This window comes from Sylvia atricapilla, chromosome 13 (assembly GCF_009819655.1).
Source record: "Sylvia atricapilla isolate bSylAtr1 chromosome 13, bSylAtr1.pri, whole genome shotgun sequence".
Classification (NCBI taxonomy): domain Eukaryota; kingdom Metazoa; phylum Chordata; class Aves; order Passeriformes; family Sylviidae; genus Sylvia; species Sylvia atricapilla.
The window spans coordinates 1,100,172-1,118,100 of NC_089152.1; the positions used below are offsets into that span (position 1 = coordinate 1,100,172).

The 17,929-nt window shown below is 47.9% G+C and overlaps 1 protein-coding gene across 4 annotated transcripts; it reads left to right on the forward strand.

Annotated features, from left to right (window-relative positions):
* The first annotated feature begins 55 nt into the window (after window positions 1-55).
* Window positions 56-17,446, forward strand: ANP32A (acidic nuclear phosphoprotein 32 family member A). Of its 4 annotated transcripts, none has more exons than XM_066328174.1 (8): window positions 56-242; window positions 8,490-8,639; window positions 8,792-8,914; window positions 10,604-10,802; window positions 13,518-13,616; window positions 14,909-15,006; window positions 15,779-15,839; window positions 15,972-17,446. In XM_066328174.1, exons 1-8 carry the CDS (start codon window positions 189-191, stop codon window positions 16,031-16,033), a joined length of 846 nt encoding a protein of 281 aa, XP_066184271.1. In that variant the 5' UTR covers window positions 56-188; the 3' UTR covers window positions 16,034-17,446. The 4 variants fall into 4 exon arrangements, 3 of the variants coding, with proteins under 3 accessions (XP_066184271.1, XP_066184272.1, XP_066184273.1); XM_066328175.1 differs by having other exon boundaries at window positions 13,530-13,616; XM_066328176.1 differs by lacking the exon at window positions 13,518-13,616.
* Window positions 17,447-17,929: the final 483 nt, after the last annotated feature.

Below are 17,929 nucleotides of genomic sequence, written 5' to 3' on the forward strand. Positions count from 1 at the left end.
ATCTCGGCGGAGCCCCCGGAGCGCCCGCCCCCGCGGTTATCAGGTTAGTGCGCGCCGCGGTGCTGCGCTCGGGCTTCCGAGCGGCGCTGGGCGAGCCCGAGTCCCTCCGCGCCCCGCCATCGGGGCTGTGCACGGGGTCACTGCGCCAGCCGAGCCGCGCTCCCGCCGCGCCGCCGCCAGCCACGGACATGGACATGAAGAAAAGGATCCACTTAGAGCTGCGGAACAGGACGCCGTCAGATGTAAGCAATGCAATGCCTTCTCTCTTCCCCCCCCTCCTTCTCTCCAAAAAAAAAAAAAATTAAATTAATGCTAATAACGCGACCGACGAGAATGATAATAATAATAATAAAGCGGCATCGCACGGTTTATATATATATATATATATAAATTTAATTTTTGGGGGTGTTTTTTTTGGCGGGGTGGAGCGTGCCCGGTGTCGGCGGGGCCGGGGCTGCCCTTGAGGCGCTCCCCTGTGTTACCTGTGTTACCTGTGTGTGTGTGGGGCTGTGGGCCGGCTTTGGGGCGCCCCGGGGACATTGGGGGCTCCCCGGGGCCGCCGCTGCCCGCCTGCGATGCCTCGGCACAGGGGGGCTGGCCGTGCATTAAATAAAAAAATAAGTTGCTCGCCGCTCTCTCTCTCTCTCTCTCTCTCTCTCTCGGCGTGTGTTTAGTTGGCAAATATTTGTGCAGGGTGCCGGGCTAGGGAGAGGCAGGCAGGGACGGCGAGGGAGTTGCGAATGGTTTAGTTTAAAGTGCGTCTTCATTTCTTTGCAGTGATCAGGCAGGAGACTGGGGAGCCATATTTGTAACTTTGTAGTCCTCATGAACGCGCCCTTTCTCTCTCTCTCTCTCTCTCTTTCCCTCTCTCTCTCTCCAGATGCTGAGAAGATAAAAGGAAAGAATTTTTGAAACCGACGCTTAAGCGTTGGTTGGGTTTGGTTCGGGCTTTTTTTTTTTTTTTTTTTTTTTTTTTTTTTTTCTCTCTCGTTGTCGTGGTTTTGGTTGGGTGTTGTGTTGTGTTGTGTTTTTTTTTTTTTTTTAATTTTTTTTTTTATTTTGCGGGCGATGTGGGCCCGCCGCTAAAAAAGCGCGAGCGTTTGCGAATAAGAATCCTACCGATCGTAAGAATAATAATGATAATAATAAAGAAATAACGTGGGAAGGAATGAACGCGCTGGCCACCCCCCTTCCATCCCCACACACGCACAGAAAGGCTGGATGTGTGTGTTGTGCGTGTTTTTCCTTCTTTTTTCCCCTTTTTTCTCCCCTTTTCCTTCCCCCAGGGGCCGGACTTCAGGTTGTTGTTCGGCGTCTGGCGAAAAACTTTGGCAGGACAAAAAAAACCAAACCAAAAAAAAAAAAACCCCAACAAACACCGCAACAAACCCCCCTCCTAAACAAACGAGAAAACAACGGGTGAGGGGAGAAAAATCTGGGAAAAAATAAGAAAGCCACTAAAAAAAAAAAAAAAATAACCCCAAAGTGGGCGGGCGGCGGCGGCGGCGCGAAGCCGCGCAGGGGGAAGCCCCTTCCCCTTTGAAGCTTCCCCCAAAAGCCGGAGCGTTCTCGGTGATCCCCGTGAGGTTTGTCCCCAGCTCCTCGCCCCGGAGCCGAGGGAAGGGACAAGGGACAAGCGGAGGGTGAACGTACCTCAGCCGGGGCCGGCAGCAGGCGGCGGCCGAAGCGAGCGCGCTGTGCTCCGCGCAGCGGCGGCTGACAAAGGCGGGCGCCAGGCGGCGGAAGCTGCGCTTCTTCAACTTTAAAAAAAAAAAAAAACAACCAAACCACCACAACACCACAACCCGCTCCTGAACCGGCAGGAGGAGGAAGAAAAGAAGGACTAAAAACCCGGTTTGGATGAGAGGAGGAGGGAGGGAAAGCAAAGCGAAACTCGGCTCGCTGAGAAGCGGCGCCGCTGAGTTCCGTGAGGCGGCGGCAAGTAGGACGCGCGGCGCCATGTTCTGAGGGCCGCGTTCCCCCCTTGTGGCGGCGCTGCCCGCCTTCCTCTCACCGCCTCCTCCTCCTCCTCCTCCTCCTCCTCCTCCTCCTCCTCCTCCTCGTTAGTGCCCGAGGAGCCGGGCTGGAGCCGGCATGGAGCCGGGCTGGAGCCGGGATGGAGCCGGGCTGGAGCCGGCCTTTGAGGCGCTGCGGTGTTTTCAGCCCTCCCGACATCACGGGCTGCGTGAGGCGGCCGCCCGCCGCTGCCATTTTGTCGCCGGCCGCGCGCGGAACCGCTGTGGGTTTGTTTTTTTTTTTATTTTTTTTTTTTATATTATTTTTTTTAAAATGGGAAAGGCGGTGCTGAGGTTGCTTGCAAACGAACGGATAAAAAGCTGACCGCAAAAATAAAAATAAATGGGGTTTAATTGATCCGGCGCGGAGGCAGGAAAGTGAGGAGCGGAGAATCCGCCTCTTCCCTGGGCAGGGCCCTGAGGGGAGGCCCCCAGCGCTTCTTTTCCTTTTCATCCTCTTTTTCTCCTTATTTCCCTTCTTTTTACTTCCCTCATCTTTAAGTTTTTCTTTTTTTGTTTTTTTTTTTTATGTTTTTAAACTACTTTTCTCTTTTTCCTCTTTTTTTTTTTTTGCCCCTCCTTTCCCCTCACGCCCCTCGTCGCTGTGGGAGGTTTTCTCCCCCCTTTATTTTCCCTTTTTTTTTTTTTTAAATTTAAACGCTGATTTCAAAAAACATCCTCCAAAAGGATAAACTCAAATTTCCCCCTTTCCTTTGGATTTTTGGGCTGTTCCCGCTGCCTTTTGCCTCACTTTTTCCCAACTTTTTTTTTTTTTTTTGTAAAAAAAACCACAGAGCTGGAGGGAATTCCTTAGAGCAAAATCGGGATAATTTCACCTTTTCCTCGCTTCATCTTTGGGATTTTTTTAGGGAATTCCGTGCTTTTATCTCTCCCCAAACTCTTCTAAATCCCCATTTTCCAGGATTGGTTTTAAGCCAAGAGTTGGGAATGTTGTGGTTCCAGTTTGCGGCGCACGTGGCTTTTAGGGAACGAGGTTTGTGCCTTTAAAAAAAAAAAAAAGGATTTTATTCCTTTAAAAAAAAATCCCAGGAAAATCCTGCTCATTCCACCCTCTGGAAATATTCCTGCCAAAGTCATTTATTGGTGGGTTTTAGGAAGTTTTTTTGGGGTTGGGCAGGAGGAGTTTGGGAGTTGTTTCCCTTAATTTTGTCCTGATTGCTTCATAATTTTATGTGGAATATCAAGAAATCCTGGGAAAAACTCCTGAGTTTTTTCAGGGATTTCCTGAATTTCTGAGTTGTTTTATGGTTTAATTTATCCTGAAGTGAGAATTAAACCCCTGCATGTGGATTTGTGGTTTTGTTGTTTTTTTTTTTTTTTTTCCTAAAGTGTTTTAGGGATGTTTTCCACCTAGATTTCTTTTTTTTTTCCCATGGAATTTTTTTTGGTTTTCCCATTGGATAATCCCAGAAAGTCACATTCTGGTTCATACAACATCCAAAAAATATCCTCAGGTGGATTCTGCGGAGAAATTCCTTCCTCACTCTCATTTTTGTTGTTTTATTTTTTTAATTTTCCCTTTATTTTATTTTTTTATGTTAATTTAGTGTCAGGGAAAAATGTGGATTTTAGTGCTGGAAGATTTGGGATTTTTGGATGTTCAAGAAGTTTTTTCCCCGCAGAAATTCTCACTTTTTGTCCCGTTAAATTTACAAATCGCAGCAAAACGATGTTTTTATTTCTCTTATTAATATAATTTTAATTATGATTAATTAATTGCTGCTAATTTCCTTCAGGAAGTGTTCACCTGGGCAGGTTTTTGGCACTTCCCCTGCTCAAAAAATCAAAAAATCCAAATATTGGGAAGCAGGGGCAGGTTTGGGGGGGGGGTGTGGGTGTTAAAATTATTAAAATCAAAAATTTTTATTAAAATTTTGATTTAACATCGGGGAAAAAAAATTCCTCAATCAGCCCCAAATCCCATCAGAACATTTGGAATTTCCCAAAAAAGGGGAATCCTCTGGAGGCAAACCTCAAATCCAACAGAATGCCAAAAAAAAAGGAAAATTGGAAAAAAACAACTGAGAGAAAAAACTCTTTTTTTAATATATTTTGAATTTGGAAAGGAAATTTTATACAGATTTGTTCCCCTCTGAAATTAAGATTCCCAAGGGGAAAAAAAAAAAACAAAAAAGAAGGAGGTGTGAGAATCTTGGGAATTTTAAAGCCGGGATTGAGAGGAATAAAAATCAAAGTTTGATCCTTGATGAATCCAGTCCAATCCCGTGGATTGGAGAGACTTTGGCTTTTTTTTTTTTTTCTTTTTTTTCCTGGAAAAAAGGAGGAATTTTCCAAGAATTCCTTGCTGATGCCCAGGAGGAGGCAGCAGGGTTGGGATATTCTCCCAGGGAACAGGAGCAGGATGAGAGGGAAACCTCGGGGAATTTTTTTTCCCTTGGAAAAAGGGAATAAAACATTCCCATCCCTGGAAACATCCCAGCAATTCCTGGATGTGACATTTTGGAGGCTCCATCAATCCTGGGTGTCTTTTCCCAACCTCAGAAAGGTGGGAATTTTAATTCCTGGTGGGATTTTCCTCAGGAAGTCGAGCGGCAAGAGGAGGAATTCCCACGGGAATTTTGGGAAAGGTGGGATGAGTTTGGAGCTTCCTGGGATGGGAATTTGGTGTTCCCAGGAAAGGTTGGATTGATGGCTGCATTCCCTAAATTTTTCCAGTTTTTCCTCGGGAATCCTGGATTCCAGCTGGGAACAGGATTTTTTTGGATGGAGAGAATTCCCAGAAATCGGAGAAATCCTAAAAAAATCCCGAGAATCCCTGTCACTTCATCCCTAAAGGTGCTGATGGAATTCTGCTCCTGATCCCAATATCCATGTGGGATTCTCCAGGCTGGACAATTCCCAGGATTTCCATGGATTTGGGCTGCTGGATTTCCCGGGAATTGGGTCGTGTTCCGTGGCCGTTTTCCAGCACCTGGAATTTTTGGGATTCTCTTCCCGGCCAAGAGATGCTCAGGGATGACTCGAGTGGTTGGAAATCAATTTATCCCACCTCGGATCTTCCCAGTGGGAATTTGGTATTCCCAGGAAAGCTTTCCTCCTGGAAAAGTGCTGGGATTGGCTTAGTGGTGTTTTCCAAGGATTCTCAGATTCCAGGTTGGAATTGTGGTTGAATGAGGTGGTGGGAATGGAGCGTGTGTCCCCAGGATCCTGGCTGGCCTCAGGAATCCATTTATCCCATCCCAGATATTCCCAAAAAAAATATATAGCCCTGGGGGGGCTGCATCCGTATCCCAGATCTGTGGGGTTTGGGGAGGGAATTCCAGCTGCTCTTTAGGGATGGAAAACTTCGGGAATTCTCCTTTCCCTGCTCCAGGTCAGCTCCTCATTCCTGAGCAGCTGAGGGTCCCCTGGAATGGGAAATCCCATGGAATGAGGATCCCCTGGAATGGGAAATCCCATGGGATGAGGATTCCCTGGAATGGGAAATCCCATGGAATGAGGATCCCTTGGAATGGGAAATCCCACGGGATGAGGATCCCCTGGAAAGGGAAATCCCATGGAATGAGGATCCCCTGGAATGGGAAATCCCACGGGATGAGGATCCCCTGGAAAGGGAAATCCCATGGGATGAGGATCCCCTGGAAAGGGAAATCCCATGGAATGAGGATCCCCTGGAATGGGAAATCCCACGGGATGAGGATCCCCTGGAAAGGGAAATCCCACGGGATGAGGATCCCCTGGAATGGGAAATCCCACGGGATGAGGATCCCCTGGAATGGGAAATCCCACGGGATGAGGATCCCATGGGATGAGGATTCCCTGGAAAGGGAAATCCCACGGGATGAGGATTCCCTGGAAAGGGAAATCCCACGGGATGAGGATCCCCTGGAATGGGAAATCCCACGGGATGAGGATCCCCTGGAATGGGAAATCCCACGGGATGAGGATCCCCTGGAATGGGAAATCCCACGGATGAGGATCCCATGGAATGGGAAATCCCACGGAATGGGAAATCCCATAGAATGAGGATCCCCTGGAATGGGAAATCCCACGGGATGAGGATCCCCTGGAATGGGAAATCCCACGGAATGGGAATTCCCAGTGGCCTCTGGCCATGGCACCCGCTGCCCTCCCTGCCCTGGGCACAATTCCAAAGGTTCTGGAAAACCTGGAAGAGCTCCGGAGCTGTGGCACAGAGCAGCTGCTGGGAGCTGTTCCATGGAATCCTTCCCTGTTTTCCGCCAGGAATGGGATCACTCGGAGCTGCCGCTGGAATTTTATTTGTTAATCGTTTTAATTCAGTGCTGGAGCTTTTTTGGGATGATCCTGGAGCAGGGATTGGCTCAGCGGAGGCTTTGGAGCAGCTCTGGTGATTCAGGATTGAGGGAAGCTCATCCAAACTTTTCTTGGTCACATTCCAGGTGGGATTGGAATGGGGAATTCAGGGAGTTTCTCCCCTTTGGCTGGAATTTTGGAGGAGACAAATCCTTGGGAAAATTCCCTGTTAGAAGCGCTGTGGGAAGCCTCTCCCAAAGCTTCTCCTCCTCGAAATTCCCAGATTTTTGTGGAGAGGGAATGAAAGGCAGAGGGCTGTGGAGTGTTGGGAAAAAAATCCCACAAATCCAGTCCCTCCTCCTTTGACACACCTGGATTTCCTTGGGAATTCCAGAAACCATCCTGGAATTTTTGTTTGAAATGCTGCTGTTCCCTGGGATTCAGGGAGGTAAAACAGTGTCACTCTTGGGAAGGGTTGGGAACGTGCTCTTCCCAAACTATCTCTGAACTCATCCCAACTTTCCAAACCTCTTGGATTCCGGGAATTTTCTCCATGGATTTGTTGGATTTGTGCCTTTGCCCAGTGCTGGAAACGGGAAAAGGAGGGAATGTGGCAACTCCCTGAAAAACCTTCCCAAAAAACCTCCTGGGAGAGGTTGGAACGGGATGACCTTTAAAGACTTTTCCAATCCAAACCATTCCAAGAGTCTAAAAAAAAAAGCAAATTAAAAGGAAAAAAAAAATAAAAAAAGGCAGTTGGGTCATTTGTCTTCGTGCTGAAGGGTTTTCCTTTGTATCCAAGATTTATTCCCAGCACTTCCTGAAATCTCTGCTCTACACCTGAGGGAATTTTGTGTCTAATTCACAAGGTTTTTTTATTGTCCAGTTCCCAGTTTTCCGTGCTGAGGGGGGATGGAGGGATGGAAATCCCACCTCCTGGATTGGGGCTGGAGCTGTTTGACCCTGGGGACATGAGGGGAAAACCTCTTTATTTATCCCAAATGGATAATTAATAATGGGTAATTAATGGATGTTCTGATATTTAGACACCGTTGAGGGGAAAAAAATCCATGTATTTTCCAGCTAAATTTCACCCCAATGAGCATTTTGGGAATTTATTTTGGGAATTTTGAGGTTTTTTCCTCTCAGTGTGTGGGATCAGCAGTCCCTCAGTGTGAGCTCTGGGGACACGAGGGGAAAAACTTTATTTATCCCAAATGGATCCTCTGGAGAATCCTGACAATTAAACACCATTGAGGGAAAAAAATCCACGTATTTTCCGACTAAATTTCACCCCAATGATTGGTTTGGGAATTTATTTGGGGAATTTTAGGGGGGTTTTTTGGGGGGGGTTTTTTCAAGGCAATGAGTAATTTGGGAATTTATTTTGGGAATTTTGGGGTTTTTTTCCTTCAGTGTGTGGGATCAGCAGTCCCTCAGTGTGAGCTCAGGGGACACGAGGGGGAAAAACTTTATTTATCCCAAATAAATAAAACCTTTATTTATCCTCTAAAGAATCCTGATAACTGAACACCATTGGGGGAAAAATTCCACATCTTTCACTCCAATGAGCATTTTGGGAATTTATTTTGGGAATTTTGAGGTTTTTTCCTTCAGTGTGTGGGATCAGCAGTCCCTCAGTGTGAGCTCAGGGGACACGAGGGGAAAAAACTTTATTTATCCCAAATGGATCCTCTGGAGAATCCTGACAATTAAACACCATTGAGGGGAAAAAAATCCATGTATTTTCCAGCTAAATTTCACCCCAATGATTGGTTTGGGAATTTATTTGGGGAATTTTAGGGGGGTTTTTAGGGTTTTTTTGGGGTTTTTTTTCAAGGCAATGAGCATTTTGGGAATTTATTTTGGGAATTTAGGGTTTTTTTTCCTTCAGTGTGTGGGATCAGCAGTCCCTCAGTGTGAGCTTCGGGGACACGAGGGGGAAAAACTTTATTTATCCCAAATAAATAAAACCTTTATTTATCCTCTGAAGAATCCTGATAACTGAACACCATTGGGGGAAAAAAATCCACATATTTTCCTTATTTTTTTGCGAGTTTTCTCTCTAAATTTCCCCCCCAGGAGCAGTTTGAGAGTTTATTTTGGGACTTTTGGGGTTTTTTTTCTCAACACCACCTTCACCTCCTCTGCGCTCAAATCCTGATTTTGGCTGATTCCTTCTAATTCCTTCCCCTGGATTTCTCCCCGTTTTTGCAGGTGAAAGAGCTGGTTCTGGACAACTGCAGGTCGTACGAGGGGAAAATCGAGGGCCTCACGGATGAGTTCGAGGAGCTGGAATTCCTCAGCACAATCAACGTCGGCTTAACCTCAGTCGCAAACTTACCAAAGTTAAACAAACTCAAGAAGGTAAATCCCACCTCCCCGAGCCAAATCCTGCCTTTTTTTTTTCCCCTCTCATCCTCCACGGGTGGAAAAGCAGCTGGGATGGGATCAGATGGGATTTATTATATTTTTTGAGGATGTGGGGGTTTTTTTGGGGGGGTTTTTTTTATTTGCAGCTCGAGCTGAGCGACAACAGAATCTCAGGAGGCCTGGAAGTGTTGGCAGAGAAGTGTCCGAACCTCACGCACCTAAACCTAAGTGGCAACAAAATCAAAGATCTCGGGACAATAGAACCTCTGGTGAGTTGGTTTTGCTCCAAGGAATGGGATTCATCCCGTTCCAAACCCTTTGGAATTCCTGCCTCTATCCAGGTTGATCTTGGGCACTTGCAGGGAATGTCGCTCCTGGAATCTGTGCCCCATCCTCCCTCCCCTCATTCCTTCCCAAAATCCCAGTTATTGCTGCCCAAGTCCTGGTGAGTCGGGATTTCTCCCACAGGAATGGGATTCCTCCTGTTCCAAACCCCTTGGAATTCCTGCCTCTATCCAGGTTGCTCCTTGGGCACTTGCAGGGAATGTCACTCCTGGAATCTGTGCCAGGGCCTTTTCCCTCCCTCATTCCATCCCAAAATCCCAGTTATTGCTGCCCAAGTCCTGGGAGGTTGGTTTTGCTCCAAGGAATGGGATTCATCCCATTCCAAACCCTTTGGAATTCCTGCCTCTATCCAGGTTGCTCCTTGTACACTTGCAGGGAATGTCACTCCTGGAATCTGTCCCCAATCCTCCCTCCCCTCATTCCTTCCCGGTGTCCCAAATCCCTGTCCCCGTTCCCGGTGAGCCGCTGCTTCCCCCTAGTGGCCGTGGGGCCGGGCTCCCCCATTCCCGGTGGGAATCACCGCGGCTTCTTCCCAGCATTCCGCAGGCTCCAGGCACAAGAATTCCCATTAAAATCCTTCCTGCGTTTCCTTTCCTGCAGCACACGGAAAAGACGGAGCTGGTAAACTCACGGAGAAGCCTGGAACTGCTCCCAGCTCTCCCAGTTTTCCCATTTCCAGGCTTTTTTCCCCGAATTTTTCCGCATTAAAGAGAGATATTCCCTAAGAGTTGATGTTTGTTATCTGTGGATCAGCCTTGAGGGAAATACCCAGTGCCTTTGGGTTTTATAATTAGGATTTCCAAGTTTTCTGTGGGCAGTGCAGACTTCTTCCCCTGCAAAAAATTCCACAACCCCCCCAGGAATTAAATTCCTATTCAATTTCCATGTGTTTTTTCATTTTTTTCCAGAGGCTAAGGAAAAAAATAATTCCATTTTTTAGGCTTCTTTTAGCATTAGTCCAAATGTTCCATTCCTGCTTCCATCTGCACGAATTCCTTTGGGAGAATTCCCTGGACATCAGCTCTTATTCCTGGATCTGGGCTAATTTGGGGATAATTCTCCTGTTATTCCTGTGGGTCTGGGAGCTGCAGCACTCCAGGGAGAGCCTTTCCCAAATCCCAAATAAAAAGACCCAAAACACCCGGGGGAATCCCTCAGGCACATCCCTCGTGGGATCCTTCCCTTTGAAAGGAATTCCTGGCCCAGAAAACCTCCCTAAATCCCACCAAAAACCCCAGGAATTGAATTCCTGATCCATTTCATTTCCCAGAGGCTGAGGAAAAAGCACTCTGTTTTTTAAACCTCTCTTAGCAAAGTTCTAAATCATTCCAGTTTTTAAACCTCTCTTAGCAAATGTTCCATTCCTGCTTCCATCTGCAAGAATTCCTTTGGGAGAATTCCCTGGACATCAGCTCCTATTCCTGGATCTGGGATAATTTGGGGATAATTCTCCTGTTATTCCCGTGGGTTTGGGAGCTGCAGCACTCCAGGAAGAGCCTTTCCCAAATCCCCAAATCCCAAAAACCGCCCTGAGCGCGTTCCCGCGAGACCCTTCCCTTCCGAGGGAACTCCTGACCCGCCAAACCTTTGAGAATTCCTTTGTTTTCCCGCAGAAAAAGTTGGAAAACCTGAAGAGCTTAGACCTGTTCAACTGTGAGGTGACCAACCTGAACGACTACAGAGAAAACGTGTTCAAGCTGCTGCCGCAGCTGACGTACCTGGACGGCTACGACAGGGACGACAAGGAGGCGCCGGACTCCGACGCCGAGGGATACGTGGAGGGGCTGGACGACGAGGAGGAGGATGAGGACGGTACGGGGAGGAAGAAATAGGGAGTGTGGGGAGGAGTGGGGGAATGAGGGAAAAGGGATGAGGGAGTGAGGGAAGGAATGGGGAATGAGGGAGTGAGGGGAAGGATTTGAGAGAATGAGAAGATGGAGTGGGGAAATGAGGGAGTGAGGGGAAAGGGATGAAGGAAGAAATATGGAGTGAGGCAAGGAGCAAGGAAATGACGGAAAGGGATGAGGGAGTGAGGGAATGGGGGGAAGGATTTGGGGGAATGAGGGAAGGGATGAGGGAGTGAGGGAAGGAATGGGGAATGAGGGAGTGAGGGAATGAGGGGAAGGAGTGAGGGAAGGAATAGGGAATGAGGGGAAGGATTTGAGGGAATGAGAAGATGGAGTGGGGAAGTGAGGGAAGGGATGAGGGAGTGAGGGAAAGGGATGAAGGAAGAAATATGGAATGAGGGGAGGAGCAAGGGAATAAAGGGAAAAGGGATGAGGGAGTGAGGGGAAGGAATAGGGAAAGAGGTGAAGGAATGAAGGAAGAAATATGGAATGAGGGGAGGAGTGAGGGAATAAAGGGAAAAGGGATGAGGGAGTGAGGGGAAGGAATAGGGAATGAGGGAAAGGGATGAAGGAAGAAATATGGAATGAGGGGAGGAGTGAGGGAATAAAGGGAAAGGGATGAGGGAGTGAGGGAAGGGATGAGGGAATGAGGGAGTGAGGGAATGAGGGGAAGGATTTGAGGGAATGAGAAGATGGAGTGGGGAAATGAGGGAAGGGATGAGGGAGTGAGGGGAAAGGGATGAAGGAAGAAATATGGAGTGAGGCAAGGAGCAAGGAAATGAGGGAAGGGATGAGGGAGTGAGGGAAGGAATGGGGAATGAGGGAGTGAGGGAATGAGGGGAAGGAGTGAGGGAAGGAATAGGGAGTGAGGGGAAGGATTTGAGGGAATGAGAAGATGGAGTGGGGAAATGAGGGAAGGGATGAGGGAATGAGGGGAAAGGGATGAAGGAAGAAATATGGAGTGAGGCAAGGAGCAAGGAAATGAGGGAAAGGGATGAGGGAGTGAGGGGAAGGAATAGGGAATGAGGGAAAGGGATAGGGAATGAGGGGAAGGGATGAAGGAAGAAATATGGAATGAGGGGAGGAGTGAGGGAATAAAGGGAAAGGGATGAGGGAATGAGGGAATAAGGGGAAGGATCTGAGAGAATGAGAAGATGGAGTGGGGGAATGAGGGAAGGGATGAGGGAGTGAGGGGAAGGAATAGGGAATGAGGGGAGGAGTGAGGGAATAAAGGGAAAGGGATGAGGGAATGAGGAAATGGAGGAAGGAGTGAGGGAAGGAATAGGGGATGAGGGAGTGAGGGAATGAGGGGAAGGATTTGAGGGAATGAGAAGATGGAGTGGGGAAATGAGGGAAGGAGTGAGGGAATGAGGGGAAGGAATGAAGGAAGAAATATGGAATGAGGGGAGGAGTGAGGGAATAAAGGGAAGGGATGAGTGGAAGGAGTGAGGAGAAGGAAAGAGGGAAAGGATCTTTGAGAATGAGGGGAAGGACCTGAGGGAATAAAAGGAAAGGATGAGGGAATGAGGGGAAGGAGTGAGGAAATGAGGTCAAGGGCTTGAGGGAGTGAGGGGGGAAGGACCTGAGGGAATCAAGGGAAGGGATGAGGGGAGGAAACAGGGAATGAGGGGAGGAATAGGGAGTGAGGGCAAGGACCTGAGGGAATGAGGAGAAGGGATGAGGGCATTGAGGAGAAGGAATGAGGGAACTGAAGGGGGGAGGAATGAGGGAAAGGACCTCGGCATCCTGAGGGAATCAGGGAAGAGACCTGATGGAATATGGGGAAGGATCTTGGTGTCCCAAAGGAACAAGGGGAAGGAATTGATGAGGGGAAGGACCTCATTGTCCTGAATGAATGGTGGGAGAAGGACCTGTGTGTCCTGAGGGAAAAGGATCTGAGGAAATGAGGGAAAAGAATAAAGGGGAAGAACTTCCCAAAAAAAAAAAAAAAAAAAAAAAAAGAGGGAAAGGACCTCAGTGTGCTGAGGGAATGAGGGAGAGGACTCAGGGAAAGGAACTGAGTGTCCCAAAGGAATGAGGGCAAGGAGCTGGATATCCCAAAGGAATGAGGGGAAGGAGCTGAGGGAATGAGGGGAAGGAGCTGGGATATCCCAAAGGAATGAGGGAAAGGAGCTGAGGGAATGAGGGGAAGGAGCTGGGATATCCCAAAGGAATGAGGGAAAGGAGCTGAGGGAATGAGGGGAAGGAGCTGGGATATCCCAAAGGAATGAGGGAAAGGAGCTGAGGGAATGAGGGCAAGGAGCTGGGATATCCCAAAGGAATGAGGGAAAGGAGCTGAGGGAATGAGGGCAAGGAGCTGGATATCCCAAAGGAATGAGGGAAAGGAGCTGGGATAATGAGAGGAAGGAATGAGGGAAAGGACCTGAATATCCCAAAGAAATGCAGGAATGAGGGGAAGGAGCTGAGGGAATGAGGGAAAGGACCTGGGATAACCCTAAGGAATGAGGGGAAGGAGCTGAGGGAATGAGGGAAAGGACCTGGGATAACCCTAAGGAATGAGGGGAAGGAGCTGAGGGAATGAGGGAAAGGATGTGGGATATGCCAAAGGAATGAGGGGAAGGAATGAGGGAAATTTGGGATATCCCAAAGAAATGGGGGGAAGGAGCTGAGGGAATGGTGGGAAGGAGCTGGGCAGGGCCTGAAGGAGCAACTTCCTCAGTTTTATCCCTAGTGAAAGACCGGGACGACAAGGAGCCGCCGGATTCCGACGCCGAGGGATACGTGGAGGGGCTGGACGACGAGGAGGAGGATGAGGATGGTACGGGGGGGATGTGCTCCCTGGGATCCCTGCATCCCCAGGGAAATGAGGGGAGGAGGTGGCCAAACTGGAAAATCCAAACTGGAAAATTCCAAACTGGAAAATTCCTCCCTCTGGGAATGGAGGGGGGAGGGATGGATCAGGAAGGAACCAAGGGAAGGATTTACGGGAAGAGGGGAGGAGAAGGAATTGGAATTGTGGGAATCCTCATGGGAAAGGGATTTCCATGGGCGTGGAAAAAAAGCAGGAATTAGGGGAGCTGCTCCGTGAGGGAAGTGAGTGGGAAACATCAGGGAGCTGCAGTTCAATCCCAGCTCAGAGGAAGGAACAGCCTGGGTGGAATTCCAGGGAATTCCAGGGAATTCACCTTTCCCTGGCTGCTCCCAAAGCCATCCCAGGGTGAGGATCCGGCTGATCCCAGGGAATTTACTGGATTCTCCCATCCCAGCCGCACAGCAGACGCAGAAAAGCTGGATGTGCACTTTTCCCTGGAATGCTGAGTGGGAACTCTGGGAAGGTTCCCAAAAGCTCCCAAACACATGGAAAACGTTCCAGGGGATTGGCACTTCCCGGGTTTCTCTTTGGTTTGGGGGCTTTCCTTTTGGGAATCACCTAAAAGGCTGGAATTTTGTGTCCGTGGGAAGGTCTTGATGGATGATTGGGAAGTTCTGCTCCGTCCTTTCCTGGAAAAGCAGAGTTCTTTGGGAATTTGGGATATTTTTTATAGAGATTCCCTTTTTTTTTTTTTTTTTTCTCTTATGCCTGCCATTTTCAGGGGTTTGGCCCTGCTGGAGCCACAAAAATTCCCAAGAATTCCCAAATAATTCTCCTAAAAACCCATAAAACTCTCCAAAAATTTTTTAAAAAATTGAAAAAAATCCTAAAATAATCCTAAAATTCCCTCCCAAATTAAAGGAAAACTGGGAACACACAACACACAGGGATTGCAAAATCACCAGCTCTGAGCCCATCCCGAAAAATCCAACATTCCCAAAATCACCCAACCTTTGTTTAGTCACTGTTTACAAAGAGGGAATTCCCAAAGTTGGGGAAAAGGGGCTGGAAATGGCAACATTCCCAAAAAAAACCCAAGCCAAAACAAAAAACCATGGATCAAGGCACCATTGCCACCCCTTGCTGCCAATCCAGAAAAAACACGGATTTGGGAAGAGCTCCTGCCAACCCTCTGCTCTCCCTAAGGAATTCCCTGCTCGGATTCCCAGATTTGGGGGTGGAATTCATAAAAAAGAACCCCCAATCCCCTTTTCCCACGGACTTTTTTGTTTTCCCAGAGGAGGAATACGACGACGACGCTCAGGTAGTGGAGGACGAGGAGGATGAGGAGGAGGAGGAGGAAGGGGAGGAGGAGGATGTGAGCGGAGAGGAGGAGGTGAGCCTCGGAATGAATTCCTCCGGGAGGGAAATGGGGGGGTTGAGGGATTCTGGGGCGAAATTTGGGATGGGAAAAATGGGATTGGAGGGGAAAAACGGGATTTAGAGGGAAATGGGATTGAGGGAGGAAATAGGATTGGAGGGGAAAAATGGGATTTAGGGGGAAAAATGGTATTTAGAGGGAAATGGGATTGGAGGGGAAATGTGGGATTTAGGGGAAAATGGGATTGAGGGAGGAAAATGGGAATGGAGAGGGGGAAATGGGATGGGAGCAGGGAAAACAGGATTATGGGAGGGGAAATTATGAGTAGGAACACGGAGTTGGGATGGAAGGAAGGAAAATGGGATTGGAGGATGGAAAATAGGGGATGGGAGGAGGGAAAATGGGATTGTGGAAGGAAAACTGGGATTATAGGGGGGAAACAGGGATTGGAGGAGGGAATGGGAAAACGGGATTCCAGGAGGTTGTTTTCCCTCTCCTGCCCCTCTGGAATATTCCCGAGGCTCCTCAATCCCACTCAGAGGCTCTGGATAAATCCAGCTTTTCCCACTCCCATAAATCCCAGCCCAGTTTTCCTAAATTCAGAAAACATTCCCATGTTAGAGATTGATTCCCTGGGATTTCAGTGCCAGCTCCTAAAAACCCTGAAATTCTGGGAATGTCCTCGCTGAGGATATTCCAAAGACTTTCCCTCCTTGGAAAAGGGGATTTGGGGAAAGCTCCTGGGCTCATCCCAAGCTCCTCATCCTGCTTTTTCCCGGAATTCCAGGAGGATGAGGAAGGCTACAACGACGGCGAGGTGGACGATGAGGAGGACGAGGAGGAGCCCGGTACGGAACCGATCCCACTTTTCCCTGAGGGGGAAAAAAAAACCCCACCTCAGTTCCATGGGAATTCCCACGGAAAAGCAGGAATGTGGCTCCTGGAATAACGGGAATTCTCTCCTTTTTTATTATCCCCAGAGGAAGAGCGGGGCCAGAAGAGGAAACGAGAGCCTGAGGACGAGGGGGATGAGGACGACTGAGCGGCTTTTTCCCTGGAAAAAAAAATCCCCTCTTGTGATTTGACTGTTTTTATCCCGGAATTCCCCCTTTTCCCACTCCCGACCCTTTGGATTTCCTTTTCTTTTCCTGGTTTTTTTTTTTTTTTGGTTTTTATTTTTTTGGTTTTTTTTTTCCGGATTGTAACGTTGCTGTGGGAACCGAGCGGGAGCAGCGAGGGTGGGAAGGGAATAAAATCCTATTTTTACTGCCGCTCCTCCTCCGATTCTTTGGGAATTTTTTTTTTTTTATTATTTTTTTCCTCTTGGATCTTTTTTTTGTTTTATTTTTGGTGTTTTTATTTTTTTCCCTTCGATCCCCCTGGAACTGCGAGAGTTGCTGAGTAGGAACCACCGAGTTGGGAATTCTTGGAGCTTGGACATCACGGAAGCAAAACGAGGAGAAAAGCGAGTTGAAATCCGCGGATGAGCCGGGATTTTCCCACCTCTGCCATTCCCAAATCCAAGGTGGTTTTTGGTTGGTGTTTTTTTTTCCAGGAGTGGCAGCCAGGCCTCCTCCCTGGGGTGGCAATGGTGCCTTGCTCTGTGGGTTGGGATTTTTTTTTTGGGAATGTTGCCATTTCCAGCCCCTTTTCCCCAATTTTCCCAACTTTGGGAATTCCCTCTTTGTAAATAGCGACCAAACAAAGGTTTGGGGTTTTTTTTTTTTTTGGGAATGTTGGATTTTTCGGGATGGGCTCGGAGCTGGTGATTTTGCAATCCCTGTGTGTTGTGTGTTCCCAGTTTTCCTTTCGTTTGGGAGGGAATTTTAAGTCGTTTGGATTTTTTTTATTTTTTTTTTTTAATATTATTATTTTGGGGGCGTTTTCTGGGTTTTTAGGAGAATTTTTTTTGGGAATTCTTGGGAATTTTCGTGGCTCCAGTGCAGCCAAACCCCTGGAAATGGCAGGCATGGAAAAAAAAAATGGGAATCTCTATAAAAAAATATCCCAAATTGCCGAACCTTGGAATAAACCAACTCCTTCCCCCTTTCCCAATCAGCTCCCTCTGGAATTCTGCCGCTAATCCGGGGCAAAAAAACCATTTGGAAAATCCCAATTTTTCCAACCCAGAAAGCCAGGAATTCCAGGAGAAATGAAATTCCATGGAAATGCCTGAAAATTGTATTTTCTTATTTTATGGGAGGCAAAAAAAAAAAAAAAAAAAAAAAAAAAAAAAAAAAAAAAAAAAGCCCGGAAAATCCTTGGGGAATGTACAGATCCCGTGGGGAAAAAATAAATCCCTTTGGAAGTGACTTGGATTTCCTAGGAAAGCTTCTGGGTGTAGAAATCCAACGGCTCCAGGGGTTTTTTGGGAATTTGGGGGGCCCGGCAGAGCCACCTTTGGAGTTTTTGTCTGTTTGGCTTTGAGGAATTTCAATAAAGCTTTTGATACAAATCCCTCCTCTGGAATTCTTTCCGGGAAAAAACAAGGAATGGCAGCTCTGGAAAACTGGGAATTCCCAGATCATTTTAGCACCCCAAAAAGAAAGAATTACAGCCTTGGAAAAAGTGGGAATTCCTGGATTTTTAGCACCTTTGGCTCCCTAAAATCCTTTGGCTGAAGCCCAGGGAGAGGTTGGGGTTGAGTGGAAGCTTCTGGAATGTTTTCCCTCGGGAATGGGGAATTCTGGGAGGGTTATCCCAGAAAAACTTGGAGCCTTTCTCCTGGAAAATCCTCTCCTGCCTTTGGCAGGTTGGGAACGAGGAGCTCAGGATTCCAAGGAATGCTCCTTTGGGATGTGGAGCTTCATCCGTGTCTTCCTCCCTCTGGAACGAGCTGGATCCTAAACGGGAATGTTGGGAAGAGGATCCACGCAAATTCCAGGATCCATCTTCAGCTGCAACCCCCTCCCAGCTCCAGAGGAGCTCATCCCAGAAA